Raw genomic sequence first — 24,111 nt, 5'->3', positions numbered from 1 at the left:
ACAGCAAACATATTTATCTCCTCAGCAGCAACACCGCAAAGGAGAGTAGAAAAAGTTAAACCGCTTCAAGTTACACCGTGTTAAATCCTGTTTGTGTTAGGAACAGTGTCTGCGCCTACGTACCGTGACCCAGATGTGCCCTGTAGCGCAACATTTTCAAGGTAATCACTGCGGTCATTTGCTTCGGCCTCAAATCTTGAATTAGCTCTGAATTAGCTAAATGTTCCTTCAGGTTTCACACGTGAATGCGTCTATATATCCAGTACTTGCTCCAACCTCTCACTGCAGTGTTTATCAATAGCATGTATGACAACGTGTTAACATATTAGTAGCAGAGATCACTGACCTTACCTGCCACACAACAACCTCACTGTTTCATACCTGGGTCCACTCCGTCGGTATGACATTGGGCGATACTTCTGCATACCAGAGCTAACTAGCATCATGCAGTGACATTGGGACTGTACATTTTAATTTTAAATAACTCTAGTAATCTCAGATTGAAGGCAAACTTTTCAACAAAGCTCAGTTGTAATTATTATTGTTGTTGTCATTATTATTATTATTATTATTAACAACATCAACAAGAAGATGAAGATTCACAGACAATTCTACTGCTTCAAGGTCGTTTCCTGTTTTCTGTCAGCTCTGTCTCTACTTTGCCATCTGATAAACTCAACTGTTAAATCAGGCGACTGTTAAGTGTTTTTACTTGCTGCAAACAAGTTTGGACTTGGTAGCAAAGACTCAACTTGTCATCCCAAAACTATTCTCACAGGTGTCCATAAGTACCTTCTGCACTTATGTTCAAGAGGCCTCTGATGTCTTGTGCATCAGAAACGACAGAGAACAGCCACAAGCTTATATTTGTTTAATTAAATTATTAAATGGACTTCTTCACTACAGGTGTCTGTTTCTAAGAGTCTTATAACACAACAACATAATGTTCATGGTGCATAGCTGCATGTTTTTAAAGTCTGAAACTGTACATAGTATGGGTGAGATTTATGTCGGGTTTATTTCTTTCCCATAACTGCCTTAGCTGAATTGAGTTATCTTGGTCCAGAGTTTCATTCTTTTGGAAACTCAAGCAGATGTGTTCAGTCTGGCATTGGGAAATGTCATGATGTGGTGCCCTCCCAGAAGTATAGACAACACTTCTAACACTCATAATTACCCAATATTTAATCTGTTCTAGGTTATCTAATTTGCTTAATGAAAGGTTGTTGAGTGTGCTATGCTTTGGCATTAAACGTTCATGTTAAGACTCTTCTAGACTTGGACACCTAGAGTGTGTTGGTCCACCATATGCTGTCCATATGTGAAAAAACTAAACTTTGGAAATTTGTACTGAGGTAAGTTTTAAGACGCATTTCAAAGGTTGTAAAACTTTGTGAAAAGTTGGATGCCTCTGAAATTAGAGTCTGTAGGTGTGTGTTGCAAAAAACTGATACTGACTGCTCAGTCCTTTCACATTCATCTTCCTCTTCCTCAAGAGTGACTTTTCAGAACTTTTCCTTAATGGAAAACACTTGAAAATGACGAGTTGTTAAAAGATACCAGATGCCACATATCATATTTATATATCATATACTTTCTTTAATGGGACAATGCAATCTACTTGGGGTCAATTCCTTATTATTATTATTATTATTATTATTATTATTATTAGCTGCATGTTCTTGTTACACTTCAAGAAAATAGATATGAAAAAGCGATGTTTTCACACCACCACCATTCCTGTTTTCTTTCTCACAGAATGTAGAGCAAACTCAAATTATTTGTCTGTTTGCAAATATGTTGCATGTGTTTCTGTTTTGTGTGTGTGTGTGCTGTCGTCAATGCCAGCAGTGTTACATGTTGCACATAGTCTGTTTAATTGTGCATGTTGTCCTTGTCCTTGGTGAATCACTGTCTTGCATGTTCTTCCATCGTGGATAAAAACGAAACTAAAAGAAAACGTTCTTGTCTTGACATCTTTCTTCATCTCCCACATTTTACAGTGATCTTATCATTGTTGGCCATAATGATCGTTTGTCTTTTCTATACTTCACTTACCGAAAACACATATTTTAAACTGCCATATATTTACTGAATAAGTGACTCGATCAGTACGGTTTTTGTATGAAATTGCTGAACACAAGAAGGGTGCTTTCTACAGAGAAACATACCTTTACAGTATGTTACCTCTTTATAGAAGTGTCCAGGGATTCGAGCCAGCGCTGTACCCATGAACCTCCTGACCTTGGACCCGCCTAGAGGAGAGTGGCACTGATGCCAAATCACCCCTCTCACCACCAGAGCTCCAGGGTGCTCCTGTGAACATGGGAAGTGTCCATCTAAACCAGCCTTCTGCCATGTGGCTGACACCTCCATTGCATTCACCACCCTGAAGAGCTTCCTCGTTTCTTCCGCATCTACACGCCTTGACTTCTGCTGTCTGCTGGTTCGCTTTACTTTGTGTTCTTGACCTTTATTGCTTTATGTAGAATAACAGTTACACACGTCATCCCTGTTTTTTTGTGAGATATGGCATTAAAACTAGTTTCAACTCTTTAATCTGTGCATCACATTTTTCCCTGGAGGATGGCAAACACTCCATCAGCTGTATGTGATCAGGTTCAGATCCAGGTCCAGGTGGATAGCTTTTGCTATTTTCAGGGCTGTTAACACTCCTTCATTATTGCTTTGCTGTGCTGAAGGTACTGGCTCATGATAACAGCACTAAGCATTATGCGTACAAGAGAAAAAACACACAAATTCCAATTTGACAGTTCATATTCACCTTACATGGCCACATTACATGAACACAATACAAACCCAAACTAGCCCCATGTATAAAAGTGGCTCAAATCTGAAAAGATAGGTGTTGTGTATCCATGAAAATAAAACAGATCTGTGTCACATTAATGCACAAAATCAGATTCAGCCTGCAAATGTGAACATAGCCACAGAAACCACAAAAAGCAGCAAAAACAGAAGTAATGAATAGTGATTAAACATTCTATTGTATATATAATATGTTGGGAAGTGAGTGTGTTTTAACCTTCCTCTATGTGAAGTCTGCTTCTAGTGAACTGCTGCTTTCGTTCTACCATGTCAGCACATATCTAGATTTTTTTTATCTGCTTCCCGCTCCCTGTAGATTTGTAAAATCACTGGCTTGTCAATGTCCTCTTTCTCCGGATCCTCAAAATGCATTTCTTTGTAACAAACAACTTCCTAATCCCATTTGGGCTTTGGCCAAATTCACATCACTGTGCTGTACTTTTGTTGCCGGTATAATTGAAGTGAACAGTTATCAGATACTCCTGCCCAAAGAAACCAGCAAAGCGAGTCAGGAGTGACGTCATTTGTAACTCTGTGTGCCAGTGACCCGGGCTTGCCTGCTTCCCATTTCTTTTCCCGTTCCTATGCAACGTGACAAAAGCAAATGTCTTCGAGGCCACCGCCTGAACTGCAAAGCTATAAGGAAGAGATTAAATTGAGTGAGTCATGGAGATATGAAGCCAGATCAGGGACGGAGGAAGGAGGGCCTCAGTTAAGGCAGGGACCCATTCAGCTCATGGGTTCGGGTGGAGACATCCTCGGGCACGGGTTCTTATCAGAGTTGTTGGCCCTGGGGGAAAACACATCCTTACTTACAATGTTTCATCCCAATCTACAGGAAATACCCAGAAGGCTTCAGATAGAGACAAAAGATTTTCTGGTATTAAATACTATCGCTCTGGGTTATTATAGCTTGCAAACACTGTTAATTAGTCCTGTATACATAGTTAAATCCTGAATTGCCTTGGGAGAAGGATAAATGCCACCCTTGAATTATTTATCCTATGGTCACATACCGCACAGACACCAATAACTGCATATAACATAAAATTCACTAGAACTGTGGTATAAACCCTTCCAAGTTTTGTCTCCTAAACATGCTTCCAGAAAATGTCTTATTGCTTAGAAAATCTTGCATTACATATTACTAAAATCACACTCAACACCCTTTTTATGGTATAAATGCTTATTGGTGATTCTTAATGTGTTTATGACCTAAAAACTTCATTTGAAAAGATCATTTCAAACCTTTCGTAAACGTTTACTGAAGCCATCATGTTGCAAAAGTAATTAATAATGAAATTAACATTTGGAATCCAATAAAAATATGGAAACATTTTATATTGCTAGCTATATTTTAATTCTTTTAAACAAAGGACAGATGGAAAAAATATGTGAACGATTCTGCTATAATTTCCAGTCAAAACAAAGTACCAAACACACCACTGATGCTCTGTAAGATTTGCAAAACATTAAAGAAAAACTGAAACTGCTTTTTATTTGTTCTTCATCCATGTTTCCAATCGAAATGCACAGGATTTATCAGTATCATTTAAGACAACACATTCCTGGTTACCTGCGATCTTCCATCAAGATAGAATGACTTCTGCACACCTCTGAAACATATAGGACATATAGGATATCTGGCTGTCACCAAGACTGAGTGAGTGGGAGAAAATAATATTAAATAATAATATTCTCATGTTTTCACAATCCAAATAATAATAATAATAATAATAATAATAATAATCTTTATTTGTATAGCACCTTTCATACATACATGCAACTCAAAGTGCTTTACAGTATAAATAAAATAAACATTAAAAGGAGATAAGACAAAAGGAAAATGTTAAAAGAAATTAAAAGATAAAAAATATTAATCCCAATTCCAAGGACGTCATGTTAACTTTTTTTTTTACATTGTAACAAAACAAACACAGATTAGACATGGACAACACATTTGAAGAATGTGTCAGGATAACACTTTGCAGGATGTCTTCTTGATAGAGTAGTTACCATTCTGCCTTTCTTCTATTTGTAAGATGTCTGCCTGAATGACATGACGGAACTGCACCTGAACAGAATTCTGCTGTGAAATGCAGGTTACTGCAGGTTTTGTCATAACACGGCAGGCCAGGGCAAACCCAACCCTAAACTGTCTGGAACACCCGACTCCATTTACCATTTCTCAGAAGGTCCCATATATTACTGTCAATGGCTTTGATCATTCACCATTTATTTATTAAAGGTATTGTAAGATAAAGTGTGTGAAATAAGGCTAACTTTGTTAAAATGACAAGAAAATGCAGATAAGAGCTGTTCCTAATGCATTCATCGATGTGGCAAGTGATTAGCACAGTGTGGACATGAAAATATATTGCAATTGACATATGCAAATGAAAAATATTATAAATAATCTCATCAAGTTCATTTATTGGTGACTATAAGATTCCTTGATTGCCATATTTCCTCTTTTTTGTCTATTTAAAAGCCAAACTTGTTCCCTTTGAAATCATTTCAACTTTACAATAAGAATAAAGCTGCAAAACTTGTTTCTAAAAAACAAAAACAAACCAAAAAATCCACCCACCTCTTCTCTCACGCACACCTGCGTCTGATCCAGAATAGAAAGATGAGTCTTTGTTTGAACTTGCACCCTTGAAGATAGTTCTCCCTGAACACAGGCTACAGATCTGTCTTCACATGCCTGCTTCCAGTTGCATCTCTGTTATTACATCTAGAAGCCTAAATTTACCACAGGGAGCAAAAGGTTTGACTATAAACTGGGAGGAATTTCAACTTGCTACTGTGTTATCCAGAAAGTGTGGGGACACAGGTAGGCTTGTCACGATTGTGAAAATCAAACTGACAATTAACTGTCATTCAATTGTGATTAATGATGGTTTTTTTAAATTCCACCATTATAGTATTCCAATAAATGCTGTAATAAAACTCACACCCCTTATAATTTATTGAGCAGTGGATGGGAAATATTAATAAAATAATAATTACAAAATGAAAAAGAACTATAAAAAAAAACCCAACTTTATATCAAAATAAATTTACTGTGATCAAAAAAATCTATTTCATAATAACCAGGAAGACTATGGAAAAGCAACTCTAACATGTTGATCTCAGACTTAAGTCACAACTGGAGTCTCAATATTGCTCGCCATAGTCTTTGAGTGCATTAGCATTTCATCTTTGTGATTCAGCCTGGTAACCAGTTTGAGTTCTGCTCTACAACAGGTCTTCATGGTGGCAGAAGTTGCTGGTCCACTATCTTCTGCCACAGCTCTGATACGTTCTCCACCTCCATTGCTGTTGCCTCTTTCAGCTCTCATCCGTCCTCTCCTTTAAAAACCAACACTTCATATCCTCTCTGCATCCATGATGTGGTCACTATGATGATGTGATCTCGCATGATGGAGAACAGCCTTTCTCGATCTAGGCTGCACTTTTCAACATAAAGAACTTGTCTGGTCTTTGTCACAAGCTGACTCTTTTTGTTGTCTCCGTAAGAGAAGACAAAGGGGATTTGGATGGAATAGACTTAGAAGGTTTTTGGTTCAAAGAGAAAGATATTGGTTTCTGCCTCCTACTTTTGCCAATACCTGGACCTTCAGCTTCTTTTGTCATGTTTGTCTGTGGTCTTCTTTCTCCAGCTCAGGTGGAAAACGTAGCCCAATGTTCTACATGGGCCAGAGCACATGTTGTGCTTGGTTGTATATATTGGGGGGTTGTACATACTACAGTTTTCAAAATGTCGTTTTGCTTCTGCTGCATTTCTCGCAATGCTTGTTTTTCTACTAAATTAAAAGCAATATTTCTTTGGCTATGATCACTGTCAGTGATACGATATAGTTATAATTATATAAGGACGGTCACATTAGACGCTCACACTGGAATAGCCCGCTGCCGGCAAAAAACGGTGGCTTGGGTTGTCTCTCCAAGTTCGGTGAAGTGAGTGGGGTGGAGGATCTGTCGATGGTTGGATTCTCTGGTTTGTTGGATTGGCACCTTTGACTGCCACCATTTTATTGCAAACGTATCACCTCCTCCAACTCAGTAGCCTCTACCTTTTCATTTAGCTTGAAACCAAAGCCTAACCACAATGGTGCTGTTGTGTCTGACTTTGCTAATATGTTTGAATCCACGATTGTTTCATTGCTCATCAAGATGACAGGGTAATTATTGATGAAGTATGACGATGTTTGTGCATGTTTGTCGCATGATTCCCTGCAAGGCTTCACTTCTATCACACTTTTTTTAAACAGTCTGAGCTACACATTTGGGGTCTAGGGGGAAAGTTCATGCCTTTATGCATAATGAAATAAAGAAATAGATGAATTTGTCTCCAGACAGATTTGTCTCAGCACATTTCTTGCAATTATAAGCATTCTTGCTTTTAAAATCAAATCACTGTGGAAAATAAATGTGGTCAACTCAAAAATCATTGCAGTTAGCTCAAATAATCAAGATCAAGCGATTTCACAATACTTGTGACAGGCACCCACCAAATCACACATATCACTGTGGTTTCTGTACAGCATTAGTCAGTTTATTTATTAAAATATTATTACACATTAATATCACATCTTAAGTCATTGTTAGCCTTTTTATACTAACCATTTTCTATTAAAATTCACTTTATCACAATTTTCACAGATAAGATCATTTTGACACAGTCCCTCCTGTATCAAAGCTCATCTTATGTCTACCGAGTAAACACCGACTGTTGGTTTTGTTCACTTTAGGTCACTTTTATACCTCATATAAAAGTCTATATCTATTAATATAAATGTTCATTTGCATTTAATTCATGTCAGGTTGTGACTAGTGCAGGTGAAGTTGCCTGGGGGCAAGAAAGTCATTTTGTTAACGCACTTGCGACATGCCTGTGTTGTTTACTACATAATGTTTAATCAAACGTGTTTATGCCAAAATAAAAAAAGGGAAGGCATTCTGCATTTCTTCAGGTGATAAACATATTGAGCTGCAATCTGTTTAAATCTATGAACACCGTTTGGCGATGTTCCAAAATAGACAGAATCACAGTCTGAATGCATTTGTCTCTAAGCATCAAATCATGACAACTTCTGTGCAAACATGCTTCCAAACAGAAAATATTAGGTTTTTTAGGTTTTACTAACATGGGGGTCTTGTGCTTTCTATGTGAATACATTACATTTCAAGATACCATTAGTTTTCCTTGACACATTGTGGAAAAGGAAAACATTAATAGTGATACACACATTAGGAAGATTACATCAGAGCACAGTATACCTAAATTAGGAAAATGCTTGCTTACCACAGGATATGACAGAGGCTATCTTCACCAAAGATCCCTACCCACCAAAAATTTAAATTAAAATAAAAAAAATTCTACATGTAATTTTTATTCCCAAAAGTAAACCAACATTCTGAAACCAGGGGTAAACATTTGTCCACTCTTCTTCCTTCAACAATCATTAAAACACTAGTTAGCCGGCAGGTGCTAACTAAGTGCTCAAGGATAGTTCCTCACTGAGAAAAGTGACTGCCTCAATAAAAGTAGAACGTTTGGCAGGCTGATGTTCTGAACTACGAAGAAAGGAAATCAGGCCTGATCTCAAAGAAGCAACCGTTCCTGCTCCAATCTCCAATTTGAAATTCACCATTCTATATTGAGAAGGACTGTTTACAAATGGACTTCCTTCAAGACAGTTGCCAATACACCCAACACATTCCATTCAAGACCATTTAACACTCATAGATATAAAGAAAAAGACAATGGCCACATCACGTGACCTACAGGTCCCTGTCAGTGAATGAAATGCTTATGTCTATGACAGTAAAATGAGCAAAATACTAAATAAGTATGACTTTCCTGGAAGAATTGCTATGAAGAAACCCTTGTGACAGGATGTAACAGGATATAACCGGTTGGAAAACTGCATCTGAAGATTCTGCAAGATCTTCTGGACTGATAAGAGGAAGTTAATGCACAGGGCCATGGTTGGTTAAAAACCACACATGACACATCGAAACAAATACATCCCACCAACTGTCATCATGGTGGTGATCATTTGGATGTGTTTCCTGCCCCAGGACCTGAAAAACTTGCAGTCACAGAGAAATGAAGAATTCCAGTTTATACCAGAACATTTTTGAGGCATTTGCAAGGTCATCTATCCAGCAGCATCGACTGGGCTGGAACTAGGTCACTGAATAGGACAATCATCCCAAACTAAATAGCTAAAGAAGAAAAAACTGGGAATGTCCAAATCCAAGTCCAGACTTTAATGCCATCCAGATGTTACTGTAGGATCTTAAGAGTGTTGCACTTAAACTACTGCACTCAAACATCAATTAACAGAAGCAATACTGTAAAGAAGACCAGGCCAGAAATGATCTACAATTAACCTCTTCCTCATCCCCACACAAGTGTATTTTGTAACTACACCTCTGACAGGTTACTGATATTAGGTTAAATGAAATAAAATATGAAGTAAGAAGAATAATGTGGCAGTTTGCCAGCCAGGTGCATTTGAAAGACAGCCACTTGTTGCCTAATGTTTGAGTGTTTGATCTAAAGTAATCTGTGGCAGTCAGCCAGAGAACTGTTTGTTTTGTCAGCAAAACGCTATCATGTGATGACACTAAAATGTAGCCTAGCATAGTATGTTAATATTAATACATTAATAATGCAAATAAATATGTAAAGATTTTTTAAATTACTTTTTAGGTACAAACTGTTTACCTAAATAGTGGCAATCAGTCATCCTGGTTATTATTGTAAAATTATACAGATCTTTTGTTTATTACAAGGAAAGCATGACGAGAAATTGGCAGACACTGATCTTTAGTTTTCAAAGACTGAAAAGCAATTAAGAAACCACATTTAAAGTGTGAACCGAATCATTTGAACTCTAATGTGGTGGAGAATGGCTCTGAAGGGGCAGGGTCAGTAGACCTAAGTAGACCTAATACTTCCTAATACTCAGGATCAAGTATGCCAAAAAGACATTAATGATATCATTTATATAATGATATAATTATGTGATTACTAATGACACATTTTCCTTTTCACATCAGACACTTCAGGACTGATTCATTTAGTGATTATTCATTACTTTATTTCCTTATTAAGAAATATTAGTGAAAACCACCTGAATCCATTCGTAGCACATGTTAAAGAACCCACTACTGTAGGATATTTTGAGATGTTTATGCATTTTTGATACAGTTTGATCAGTTTTCCATGAGCTCATATGACACCTGTAAACCTCTGTAATTCCATTATTATTAATAATTTTCATAATTGACAGCTGTCAATGTTACAAAGCTCATTTTATAACTTGTTTAGGCTACACATGTTTCAATAGCTGGCTCTTATAGTCTCTACTGCACATTTGTTCCAATACTTAACTGTTAACGTTGTGGAGATTGGTGCTATATTAAAAAGCACCAAGTGTATTTTGCAGTGGAGTAAAGATCTTGGCACCTATACAACTCTGACACCACGGTTCTCATGCCTCTCTGGATCTGTGAAAGAATTCTGCAAAAATATATCTAGGGCCAATATACTGTAGTTCATTCTACTTTGTGAGAAATCGAATCGATGTACAAGCCACACACACACACACACACACACACACACACACACACACACACACACACACACACACACACACACACACACACATTCTTTCCACAACAAACACCTTGAGTTGTTCCCGAAAGCATCACTAATGGGTGTGGTGTGAAATTCAAATCACGGCTTCAGCCAAGGTGGTTCCACACAGTTTGTGTTGCATGTGCTGGCGCACTACTCAGAGCACTACAACTGACCTGCCTGGGAGTCACAGGGAGACGTGTGAAGTGAAAGGACCCAACGAAGGTTTAGAGAAAGGCAGCTGAACATGAGAAAGAGATTACAGATTGTAGATCACAGCGATTGCAGATACTCGAGTCAGGCATGCCACATACCATTACGCATCATGACTTCTGCAAGGAAGGTGGGCGTGGCCCTGTTATGAGGTGAGGTAGGTGTCAAAGAGCGGAGTGACTGTGCCGTCCTTCCACTCGACGAGGATCTCTCCGCGCTGGACGGAGGGGGACGTGGGGGGTCTCAGGGCGTGTTTGGTGAGGGGAGCTCTCTCACTGAGGACCGGCGACCCTGGCTGGCTGATTGGTTCAGTCGAAGAGCATGACTTGAGAACCACAACTGTCTTCTTCCTCCTGGACGGAAAGACAAAACTCAAAGGGTTGTCACAAACAGCATTAAAAACATACACGAGTTATGTTACCTAGACTAATTTCCTGAAAATGAAATCAGTGTACATGGACCTTACTGTAGAATTTCAAGAAAAGCAACATTCATTTCATAATCCGTAGGCTTTATTTATTTTTTTTAAATGACGCTATTTAAGGGGAGGAGATCCACCTGTTTTGATAGATGTTAAGGACAAGGATGACTATTCCCAGGACGAGGGCAAGGCAGCTCAGGACCAACATAGTCACGGTCCATACGCTCCCTGTTAGAAACCACACATAGGTCAGTTCACACTAAGTTGTTCAACCACTTGCACATCTGTTGTTAATTGTTTATCCAAGGATCCTTTACTTACCATCCTCTACTGCCCCCTTGTGATCATTAATAGAAATGCACTTACAACCGGGTTAATAGAATTCAAAGCACACACTACCACAGTTAAAAATGAGGGCTACACAGCATTAACATTATTTACATTTCTGAATATTTGTACACTTACCATACTCCTTGTTAAGCAGACTCAGAGAGGGCTCTACAGACAGGGAAACACGTGCAGACTGTGTGGGCTCGAGACCATGATTCACTGGAGCTGGACCGGACGAAGCAAGAAAACAGAATAACTCCATGAAAACAAACAAACAAAAACACCTAATTGTCCAACAGCACGCAGAACAGGAACAAAGTCAAAATATTTATCAGGTTAATGTCTACTGTAATATTACTGTGCCATGTTAATAAAACTGTTTCTAATAGACCTAATAAATGGACGCAAACTAGCATTGGCCTAGGTGGAAGAATGATGTGAAATCTGAAACACAGCTCCTGTGTAAAACAGGACTAAGGTCTTACAATGCCACAGGCGAATGTTGGTGATGATACGAGGTACTGGCAGGTTCTGAGCCCCACTGTCCGTCTTCTCTTCACACACTGTTTTCTTGTTCAGCGTCCTCCACTTGCTCGTTTTCCCCCGCTCCATGGAGAGAAAAACCTCGGAAGAGTTGGGACGTGCGCTCAGATGAAAGCCCTTGCCTTGGTGCAGCATGAGATGACCTTTCTTTGAGCAGACCCACGCCTGACCCTCCTCTTCGGGTCTGCAGACCTGGAGCTCCACGCTGTCGCGCCCATGGATGTTGACCGCAGTCAAACATGTGTCTGTCTGCGGGTTTCTGAGGGAGCGCGTTTCGGAGGTCCAGACCCAGTCTTGAAGGCCCGAGCCCGTCTCACACTCTTCCAGTCCCACGTGAGCTCGGCTCTGGGAGGCGTGCACGCACTTACCCACATGCTCGTTCCTGATGCTCGCCCCCGACACTTCTAATGAAACAAAACAGCAGAGCATTTGGAGCTAATCCAGCTTTTAAAAAATAAACAGAATCCCATAGTTGAACATCCGTGTGGGGTAATTAACTACCTTTTAAAATATCCGACAGAAAACACAGGCTAAATGCTGTGTCTAAATGCGACTTTAAAGTAGGCAGAAGCCCCTAATGTTGGACCACAGCATCTGGTACTTCTTCTCCTTATTGAATGTGTGTTATTTAACTGAAGAGGTGAAGTTGGTTATGCTAAATAGACAGCATAATCCATAAAAAACATGATTAAAAGTTTTCCTGAGACCTCCGTGATAGCAAATCACATATATTGTGCTGAAATAATTAAAAACGCAGTTGCCCAAATTTGGTCTGAGTGAAACCTGTCTAGTAAATAATCCAGCTACCTAGCATATTCAAACTCTGATGTCTGCAGAACCTTGGGACAATTTATCTAAAATTAACGAATTAAACTGGCTTTTGTTTAAAAGTTTTAAAAGCCTATTATAGCCTCCGCTACAACTAGTGTTCAACTCAGAATCAAACTTATACATCCGACTCACGATACATCTAATTATCATTAGCTCATCGATTATACTTCTGTCAGGACTTGGCATATATAGAAAGATAACAGGATATTTTTTTTACCTTGAAGAAAAATGACGGTGAGCGTCAGAGAGCAGAATCTCATCGACTCTCCTTCCATGGCGGGGACAACAAGCTACTGATCTCCCATAGCGACGGATGGAGCTCGTAGAGAGCCATCTAAACACGCTTGGCTTGTCGGTTGTAAACATTCCTCCAAATCCAGTGCTGTGGTTTATTAATAAGGCAAATCTCGTAGAACCTTGTAGAACCACTACTATGTAAACACGTTAACACTACTGCAGAATTAAGTAAAGAAAAGTCTTTGTTTCTACTTTAATTTTAAAATAATTTGGACTACTATTGGGCGAAGAAGATGGGAGATTTATGCCTGCTGGCAAGCAAAAATGTAGGACGAGTAGCTAAGTAAGGTAGCTAGAATACTAATGAACAAGACATAATAAGCAGCAATAAAGTACTTTTCTGCGAGTAGGTGGGTTTGAAAGGGATCACCCAAAAAGGCATGTGTATCCAGCTACTTGAATGAATGAACGAATGAATGAATGAATAAATGAATGAACAGTAGCACTCTGGTTTTGGGGGTATTCCAGAAAAGCACTTTAGCAACTAATTAGATTTGTTCACTCATAATTCTTAGAAACTTAAGAAAAAATAATTCTTAGGGGTTTCCCAGTCCAATAAGTGATCAAAATAAGATAAAAATAGGAGACCAAAATAAGCGTAGATTAGTTGCTACAACAACATACGACAATATGAATGTTGAATATCAGAATAACATAATATCTACAGAGAGCTGCCATATTCACACACACACACACACACACACACACACACACACACACACACACACACACACACACACACACACACACACACACACACACACACACACAGGGGCAGTCATGATCCTGTGGTAGGGAACTGGTCTTGTGACCGGAGGGTTGTGGGTTCGATTCCCAGGCCTGAAGCCATGACTGAGGTGCCCTTGAGCAAGGCACTTAACCCCTACTGCTCCCTGGGCGCCGGGCTAGGGCTGCCCACCCCTCTGGGCATGTGTGCACCACAGCCCCCTAGTAATCACTAGTGTGTGTTTGTGTGTGTGTTCTAATTGCACAGATGGGTAAATGCGGAGGACAAATTTCAATTGGGGTGTAAATTCACAATTGACAAATATGGCACATTTCACATTTCACACACACACACACACACACACACACACACACACACACACACACACACACACACACACACACACACACACACACACACAGACACACACACACCAGGTACAGAAGACTGTGGAATTGCTTATGGTATGTGAGCATGTGCATGTGAGTACCAAAACACTGTTTCGCAGCACAGTTCAACCACCCGATTAACTGGCAAGTCATTGCATTTGTATGTTAGGCTACTTAAGAATCTACTCTGTAATAAGACCTTTGAATGGGATACAAAAACTGTTTACACTGGTGCGTCTTTATAGTTGAAAGCTTTACAGTAATACTTCTCAAAGCTCTGCGGCATGCAGAAGTATGTTCTTTACTGAGGGATTATATTGGGATTTACAGGTGGAGGGATCTACATCTTATACCTCACCTCTTATCTTTGTTGAACTGGGGCTATGGTTGAGATAATGCACAAGAAAGTACAATGTTTGTCTGTCCTTATACAATTTGAATCACAATTTGTCGTCACCCTAGCTGGGTGTGAAAAAATAAATAGAAATATTCATTGTGCTGAATGAAGTTGGAGTCACATTCATTAAAGCTGCGATTGGGCTGAATGAGGTTGGAGTTGCGTTGTGTAATGATGGGGTCCTATGAAGCTGTGTTGGTGCTGATTGAAGCCATTATCCTGTGAGATGAGCTAGTGAAGCTGATGAATATGATGCTTCAATAGTGAACTTGTAGGTATGTTGTAATTGTATCTGTATTTATGTATCTGTATAGTGTCTGTATTTTCTTCATAAACACTAAATGTAGCTAAATTTAGCGCGTGGCACTAAAGACGAAATGACAAATAAGACTTGCAACACAGGTTCAACAACAACTGACAAAGAACATAGAGAAGACACACACTTAAATGATCCAATGATGATGCAGGACAGGTGAAACAAGACTAGGGACAGGTGAGATGACTTACAAACATCTAAATATCGCTAGGACCCCCCCCCCCCACACACACACACACAGGGGTGTACCCAAACCAATGCACCCCTGAGGGAGGGAGACATATCTGAGAGAGGGGTCAGGGGTTGCAGTCCCCTTATTTGAGCATGCAAGCAATCGACCATACATTCGATTTTAGAAAGTTTTACAAAGACAAAAACTTAATACTGCAAATGCTCTCTTTTTAACTACTAGAATCTTGTAGTTATTTTAAAACTAAAAAAGTAACCTTCTCTGGGTTCTCTATAGGACATCCTTGTACAACAATGTCTTTTGCAGATATTAGCTTGGTTGGTAATGGTTGGCTGAGATCTCTGGTGGATGAGGTTTTCTTTCCAGTTCCAACTTTGTATGAGCTGGAATAAATTTTACATTCATGATCATTGGCTTTCTATCTCCTCTTGGTGTTCTTAAATGAGATTCTCTTTTGCTTGTTGATGAGTATCCATGCTTTTCTCTTTGATCGTTTGTGTCAGCTTCCTGCAGTAATTTACACAAATGTGCAATTGGTAGCTGAGTCTAAGCAACATTATGGGATTAATCAGTTTCGCTAACTTTATCTGTTAAAAATCAGCATGGTCAATTTGATTACCTGCAGAAAATGTGGGATTCTGATAATTGGCATGCATCCTTGAGCCCAAGAATCCATTATCGTGGGTGAAGGTTCTGTGTTCTCCTTAAAAAGTGAGACTGTGTTTGGTCCATCTCCTGTATCATGTGATAGGAATTGCCACTCTATTACCTGGACCATGGTGTCCTTTGCCCAAGCCACAGAGAATAGCACTAGCTGTGCAAAGGAGACATGTATTTGAATACATGTAGGCTATTGATCTAGCACTTAATGAGGAAACTCATATGTTTTACCTGTTTCCTAAGGTACACCTCAAAACACTTCTCCATTACATGATTTATAAATTCATCCAAGATATCTGACACAATTCCTTCGCCTTCTTCCTGAGATAGCATGGACAACCATTTGGACACCGCAAGACTCCCAGGGACAATATCCACCACAGGCTGTATAGATTTGGTGTGCCCCTTTTCACCTCGGATCTTGCTTGCAGTGCGTGACATAGCCTATAATACCTTGGAAAGATTTACACAAAATGTGTTCATTTTAGTTTGTTTACAGCCTAGTCTCAGGCTAAATGATAACATCAACTGATATTGTTTAGTTTATTACTCCTGGATCCTTAATTGTGCATGAATGGCATATTTTGAACAATTAAAGATAGAATTATATAAGTTATATAATTCATATATGAGTCTGGGCGAATTACCATCTAGTGCTGGAATAACTGTTAAGAATGGATTTCATGTAGGTGATTTACTGACAACTACGTTTTTTAAAAGTAACCTATCCGGCGGTCTACCGCGTACGCATTTGTAGCCAGGCAACCCAACACCTACTTCGGAGAAGCGCCACTGCGTTTACGCACGGATCACGTGTTACGCACGGATGAGCCGTCACTATGGCTGCAGAGGACGCGGGATGGTAAGAGCTCGCAGGCTAGTCACGCCCGATGGTGATGGTTTGGCAGTAGTGTGACCACACGTCGACATTTGTTGAACTGGTTATAAACACGACGGTGTTCGCGGTAACTCGCTCTCTAGCTGGCGTTTGTTAACGTTGATTTCTCCTGTTAACGGAGATGAGGAGTTTGCAGGAAACGGTTGCCTATAAGCCTAGCTAGCTAGCAGCCATTGATGCTAGATCTAAATGACAGCTTATGTTGCATTATCTTTTATTTTCGTTTTTCACCGTTTAGATATTAGAGAGATTAGAGTCATGAACTACCATGACTAAACACATACAATTGCCGATCTAACAACGACGAGACTAACACTACACTCACTGCCTGCAGGTAATCTAAAGATCAGGCCAAGACCAGGAAATACTAACTGTTATTATAATCTGCTGTCCCAGAAATAACTGTTTTGTGGAGCAGTGGTTTCCTTTATTTGCTCGAAAATGGCGAAAATGTATCACAAAGAGAAGAGCATTCCGATCAAGAGCAGCGCGTCTGCGTTGTACAACAACCTGAGCGTCCTGCGCATCGCCCCGCGGAGTCTCACCTACTTCACCGTGGTGCACGCCAACGTGGTCAACATGGTCAGCGCCTCCTGGGATGGGCTCAATTATTCACACCGCCAGCTGCAGTCCAAAGAGGGCAACGTGGCCGCCAGCTCTTCGCTTATCATGCAGGTAACACACGCCCCTGGGACACCTGGCTTAGACTGTGCTACCTTTCCTCTGTACAGTCTATCTATATAGGTGAGTGTGTAAGATCGATGTTATGTTATTCGCAGGCAGCATGGTGTGTACTACCATCTAGGGATCTCCTCGTCCTCACGTCCCAGAAGGGGATTCAGGTGTGTGACGTACTTTCACATGCGTATTATCACTACGAGTATGATGTCATAGCCAACCTGCCGTTGTTTGTACTGTGTGCTAGATGTACGAGTCTGATGGGTCTATTATGGTGTACTGGCATGCACTGGATACCCCGGAGACTCCCACAAGTAAGCTTATGCTCAGTGCTGTTGAGGTTGAGCTCGTGTGTGTGTGTGTGTGTGTGTGTGTGTGTGTGTGTGTGTGTGTGTGTGTGGTACTCATCACTTTCATTCTACATCAGCCCAAGCAGTGTTTGCACGGGGGATTGCTGCAGTGGGAGACAAACACATCTGTGTGGGTATGTGACCTGAGCAACACCACTGTTACATAATTAAATGTGCATGTCTGCTTATCTTGTGATGATCTGATATACACATATGCACAGTTAATGGATGTCATTTGAAATGTCTTTCACTGCCAGGAGTCTCCTCTGGTTCAGTGCTGGTGTTTGACGTTCCCAGTAAAGGAAGCAACATCACACTCTCTGAAGTCCTTGAGGAGCACACAGAGGCCATCACAGACATGGCAGCAGAATGCTCCGGCAGCACGGTGAAGCCCCAACCCCAAACCATCTCTCTCGTCTTTACTTTCTTGGTTTATTAAGTTTAGCATTTACCTGATGCCAAGTGTAGTATTAAGATTTCCAACTACCTGAATGTAATAAATGAAGCACCTACTGATATGTAATCATCAGTCTCCCTCGCTTTTTCAGGAGCATATAGCTGATCTTGTGACTGCCGACGACTCTGGCCTTCTCTGTGTGTGGAGGTCTGGAGGGGATTTCCAGCTTCTCAACAAGATCCCTGGATTTGAGTAAGTAGGCAGGCGGGGGCAGGGGGGAGAGAGATGTCACAAAACTTGGAGCAAACAGAAGGAAGCGTACAGAAGTCAGGAGATGCTGTTCCACAGCTCAGAACTTTCCGAATCTTTGTGACCCAGAAGAAGTAGCAGTAAAGTGAATGCCACTCATGTGTGACACGTCTTCTCTTCCCAGCGTGAGCTGCTCTTCCGTGAAGCTGTGGAAAGGCATCGCGATCGCAGGCTACGGCACGGGGCTGATCCGCCTGTATGAGGGCGTCACCGGGATCCTGCACGCCGAAGTCAACGCCCACGCTCGCTGGATCTACTCCCTGGATGTGGCCCCCTTTGCAGGGCTGGTAAGCCCGATGACTCCTCCCACTCGCGCTGCACTTGTACTGCTGGTTTGTGGTGCATGATGGTACATGTTCTTGCTTCCAAAGCTGCTGTCTGCTGCTGAGGACTCCCTGGTCCGAGTGTGGCATTTAAGCGTGGACCCGGAAACCAGCGGTGTGGAGGTAAGAAACGAGTGATGCACATTTACGTCATGGTGTATTGCAAAGCAGCCCGACCGCAGCCCTTGTCTTCGCCTCCTGCCCCGTCCAGATCGAGCATCTTTACAACGAGTGTGTGACGGACACGCAGATCTGTGGCGCCAAGTTCTGCGATGGCGATGGTTACGCGTTTGCCATCACCGGCTACGACCTGAGCGAGATCGTTCGCTACACGCAGGCCTAGATGCACCCCGCGTCTGCCATCTGCCCCAACACCCCCCCCACGTCCAAGGTTCCTGCGAGGCACGTCCCCTTGACCACATTGTGTGGTGCATCAGCTGAACGTCTCCATGCGATTGGCCTCGTGCACAGGTCCCAGGAGGGTTGGCTTCAATGCCACCTGCAGGATCCTTGTATCCTGTTCAGAGAGTAGGATCTGAACCTCGGTTCCTGGGAGATGCCTCAATGCCATGGCCAATGGTGTTTCATGAGCCAGTTGATGTAATTTAGTGCCACCTGGACATTCCTGGAGTTAAAGCTCAGTTTATGGATGTGCGAAATGTTCCGTTATTGACAAAAACCTCATACTGGGGCTCCAGCTGGAAATATAACGTGAACATAAAGGAACAGTATAGAAGAAATATATAGAAAAACATAAAACATACATGAGTGTGATTCTTATCTGCTCTAATACACATTTAAATACCAGATACTGAGTGAATAAATTTGGTACACAGGCATGTATATGTACATAATGTATATGTTCTATAGACCAGACAATGTGCAGTATTTCAGAATGAGTGTCTGATACAACATACATTATACATCTCATATTGTACAACAAAGGTGGATTTTGTGTGAACATAATTTGAATGTATTTATTTAATAGAAATTTACAGTTATTGTATTGAGGTTGAAGCCTTTTCTTTAAGCAATTTTCAAGCCTCATGTCAAAGCAAAATGTCTGTAGTATGTTGTATATTTTTCTCAAAATCACAGGATATATATGAAAGAATTCTAGTCAATAAATTTTCCTGATGCATTTGATCAGTTTTTGTTGTGTTTGGAAATTTCCACCAGTAGATGGTGCTAGTGAAATGAGATTGATAGGAAATATCGTACGTTTATGCAATGTTACTGAAGTGTTACATACACTGATGATAATTCATTTATATATGATATTTTTTGTTTCGATTTGTAATTACAACTGCTGCAGTAGAATGTATTATTTAAGAAGAAACTACTCAAATATCAAATAACTCCTACCCATACATGGCAGCCAGAGAGTTTTGGGTTTTATAAGTTATGGCTTTTTAGGGGGCAGGGTGTTCTGCCACTTAACATCTGCCTACATGGCACATAATGGACACCTGTGCAGTTTGATTTAGCAACGAGCATATGACTGTACTGGAATGTCCAGTTTAAGTGTATGATTAGTTGAGGTATTTGATGTGCTATAATTGCGATCATCAATCGCATGATGTGCAAATTCCCACTGCAGGTTTTAGCCACTGGGCCGTGCTTCTGGCCATAAAGCCCTTACCCTGACATTCTTCTGCTTGGCTACTATATTTTGTCATCATCGTGTCATTTTCATGGACGAGTCTCCTGATGCTTTCATCTTTTTCTCTAAGCTTAAAAGTCCCTGCTTCACCATGATGATATTAACGACATGGAGCTTTTGTTGTTCTGAAACGCTGCTCTTTTTTATGACTCAAATGTGTGTCCCCAAGCTGAGCATCCGTATGCTTCTTTGTCTGTGGTTAAATGTGACAAGCACTCTGGAACTTATCAAAGCATTTTTTGCACAGTGCATTTTGATACAGTGTGTGTAAGTGTGTGTGCGAGGGACTGGACAGCAGGGTGTGTTCTGGGGAGATTGATGATAGCATTAATGTTGTTTTACCCAGAGCAAAGCGAGGAGATTTTAGCTGTACACTGCCCATGCTTCTGTGATGTTTTGATGTCAGTCTTCAGATGTAACCGCATCAGTGTGCGTCAGTGTTGCCAATAGCTTTGTCCTTGTCCAAATTGACTCCCTTACCTCCTCAGAAAGCCCAAGTGGTTTATTATGCTGATTGGAAAGAGCACTCTGATGCACGTTTGTGTGTGTGTGTGTGTGTGTGTGTGTGTGTGTGTGTGTGTGTGTGTGTGTGTGTGTGTGTGCTTCAGAGACAAAGGCAGGGAGGAGAAGCAGGGTTTGTGGTTGCAGGCATCTGTTTAAGATGGCTAGGGTGTGTGGATAGAGAGATATTGTGCGTGTGCGTGTATGTGTGTGTGTATATTTAGTGGTTTCCAGATGGGCAGGGTGTCTGTGACCCCATTCATAAAAAATCAGCTGTCTCATCTTTTATTAATGAGAAAGAAATGAAACAATTTCTTCTAAAGCATGCAAAATTATCTGTATGTGATTGCTGCCATCTCTTTAAATATCTGCCCACTAGGGCCATCTCATGCACTCATTCTGTTCCTTTTCTCTCAGATTTCACAGCCTTAGTTGCAACCTGTAGCTCTGAGCCTCAGCAAGCAGAAGCTTCCGAATGTGTCCCGTTATTATTAATCTGAGGATGTCTGGATGACGTGCGGAGTCCTCGTTTCTCTCTTCTGTCCTTAGAGCTAAGCCTGCTGGGAAGTGCTCTCAACACAGGGATCCAGAGTCTAATACCACAGCAGTCTGGCACTGGAGAGGAGGCAGTGAACGTCAGGAGGAAATAGAGTGTGTGTGTATGTGTGGGTGTGTGTGTGTGTGTGTGTGTGTGTGTGTGTGTGTGTGTGTGTGTGTGTGTGTTGGGGGGAGGGGGTGGGGGGTTGTCCACTGTAAGGAAAAGCCATAGAGAGCAGGGAAGCAACAGGGGCTGGATCGAGTGTTGGCCTCAAGACGCCCGGCTGGCGACGGATTTGGGTTTTTTTTTTTCAGCGCCTCCTGGCCTCACTGGAGGAAGTGGGGCACTTGCATGAGCCTCCTGTCTCAAGCAGCGCTCATAACTCAGTGAGGTGGGCAAGGGTCAAAGGAACACTCCACGCAACTCCATCTGCTGTGCTCATGGGACCACATAACCCAAAACGTATCATTTCACACGGTCCATGACTGCTTTTAACTGACCCACATTTGCTGCTGATAGTCGTAATTACATGTGAACTTCCAGAGAGTCAAGCACAAGAATCTGAGTTCTAGTATATTCTGGCAGAGGGTAAACACATTCCCTGTGTCACGGTCCGTTGTTAGCACTTTCATTTCAAGAACAGGAGTACAGGGACATTTTTTGTTTTGTGGATCACATAAATGTCACATAAACAGGACTAGTCTATCTCAGGTTAGCCTTGTTTATGAAAATGACTTAAAATACATGCACTTTTAATCTAGGACACACTAAGTAGCAAAATACGCAAAGATATAGTAACACCATGTAAAAAAGGTATAATTCTAGGTAAAGTTGAACAAGATTCAAGGTTATAATCAAGGTAAGACAACCAAAATGGTATCTCTTTCATTTGTTTTAATTCAAGCTTTTGTGTATCATGCAAAAGGAGGTAAAGAACATATCAAATTTATCAGTGTTTTCTACTGTACATCTGAACAACATTCCAAGAAAGAAACTTGAAAAAGGAAAAGCAGCCCCTTGACTGGGTTGACCTTTATTCATAACTACAGTAACTGATTCGCACGGCAAAGCACCACTGACTATAATGAGCAGGCTTAGCTTGCTGGGTCTGTTTGACTAATAGTTGCACCTTAGTATTATTAACAGGTGTTGTGCCAGATTTGACTCCCAGGTAAACTCACACTCCCTTCATGTTCACGCACTTCACACAGGTATACGGGACAGTGGGAGCTAGTGCCCCTGTGACAACAAGCTTGCCCCCAACACCCCCCCCCCTCCCCCATTGACTCCCTTAATGAGGAATGAGTTACCTCACTCTTGTGAACACATGGCCCTTAACATAGCCACTGGCCTTCTAGTATTGTTTAGTGTTCATACAATGTGAGCGAGATATATTAACAAAATCTAATAAATAATCTAATAAAAATGTAAAATGTAACATTCATTGTTTACCTAGCTAATTAGTTACCTACTTTACCTAGCCCATAAGATTATATGCTATGCTAAGTTAGTTAGCTAGCTAGCTATGTGCTAGCCAGCAGCTTATAAATCAGACACTGAATGTTTTATCTAATAAAGAATTTGTAACCTTTACACATTTCTATTAGGTATATAGTAGTATGTACTACAAGCTAATACACAATGTTGTTTTGATGCTTTATGAGAGGAATCAATTCAATTGAAAGATAGTTATGGCATAACAGTTGAATTGGGGTGGAATCCATCACAGGAATCAAACAAGCCATAAAAGAAGTCTGAAGTCCCAAACAGAAGACAGGACGTTATGCTGAAAAATCTGGATTTGGAACTGGAATTGATGTCACTTAATAGTAAATAATAATAAGCTCAGTCTGAGCCCAAATAAATCTCTCATGGGAATAGGTCAAGTTCTTTGGTTATGGTAGCAACCTGAATGGTGTTGCTGTGGATGTAATTTCCAACATGGCAAGAGAAGATCTAATGGAGGAGGATTGTTGATTATGTCCAGTAGATGCAACCTGCAAATCAAGATACTTTACCTTGCTACCTCGTATGTGGTCTTTTATCCCTCTAGATGAGAGACATGGTATTGCTGGCCTTGCTAAAGCATCGGCAAAAGCTCAAGGTCCTGGAGAGAATCCTGTATAGGGAGACAATCCAGTGAACAGAATAAAGAGGCTCCAATTGATGGTGCCAGTGAATTTAAGGGATAAGGTATTGGAAGGAGTTCATGGTTTGGCAGGACACCAAGACCAAATCAGAACTCTACATTTAGCAAGGCAACAGTTTTTCTGGCCTAATATGGAGAGAGATGTGAAGGAATTCGATGTTGTGGGAGGAGGTGCATTCTTGCAAAGACTCCTGCAGTATGAGCCCCACTGGAAAACATAAAGATCTTACCTCCTATGGAGCTTGTATCAACTTGCATTAACTTCTGGACAGCAGAGGCGATGCACCATTTCATCTGATGTTTGACCTTTTATTGAGGCTTCCGGTGGATGTTGTGTTCAGATCTGTACCACATGATGCTGGTAAATTTCAGCAGTTATTCCAAGACTCCTGGCTGGGGTTGCCTGAATTGCTCAGAAGTAGCAAGGAAATAAGAAAACACAATAAGAAAGTCAAGGGTATATCCTTGCAAGTTGGGGGTCCAGTACTGCTCGCCAACAAAGGAG

At 40.9% G+C, this 24,111-nt stretch overlaps 2 protein-coding genes across 2 annotated transcripts; one reads left to right on the top strand and one right to left on the bottom strand.

Moving 5' to 3' along the window:
* Positions 1 to 7,368: 7,368 nt before the first annotated feature.
* On the bottom strand, positions 7,369 to 13,243 carry LOC143509191 (uncharacterized). The gene is made up of 5 exons (XM_076997651.1): positions 13,042 to 13,243; positions 11,936 to 12,397; positions 11,586 to 11,675; positions 11,258 to 11,348; positions 7,369 to 11,052 (listed from the first exon to the last, which is right to left on the bottom strand). Exons 1-5 carry the CDS (start codon positions 13,097 to 13,099, stop codon positions 10,845 to 10,847), a joined length of 909 nt encoding a protein of 302 aa, XP_076853766.1. The 5' UTR covers positions 13,100 to 13,243; the 3' UTR covers positions 7,369 to 10,844.
* A 3,332-nt stretch (positions 13,244 to 16,575) lies between these two features.
* On the top strand, positions 16,576 to 19,901 carry wdr54 (WD repeat domain 54). Its single transcript, XM_076997650.1, has 9 exons — positions 16,576 to 17,373; positions 17,478 to 17,540; positions 17,624 to 17,690; positions 17,804 to 17,860; positions 17,984 to 18,111; positions 18,275 to 18,375; positions 18,557 to 18,719; positions 18,804 to 18,878; positions 18,967 to 19,901. Exons 1-9 carry the CDS (start codon positions 17,140 to 17,142, stop codon positions 19,096 to 19,098), a joined length of 1,020 nt encoding a protein of 339 aa, XP_076853765.1. The 5' UTR covers positions 16,576 to 17,139; the 3' UTR covers positions 19,099 to 19,901.
* Positions 19,902 to 24,111: the final 4,210 nt, after the last annotated feature.

Source organism: Brachyhypopomus gauderio, chromosome 3 (genome assembly GCF_052324685.1).
Source record: "Brachyhypopomus gauderio isolate BG-103 chromosome 3, BGAUD_0.2, whole genome shotgun sequence".
NCBI classification, from domain to species: Eukaryota; Metazoa; Chordata; class Actinopteri; order Gymnotiformes; family Hypopomidae; genus Brachyhypopomus; species Brachyhypopomus gauderio.
The sequence above is the reverse complement of the archived record's forward strand: the minus strand, read 5'-3'. Positions and strand labels throughout refer to the sequence as shown.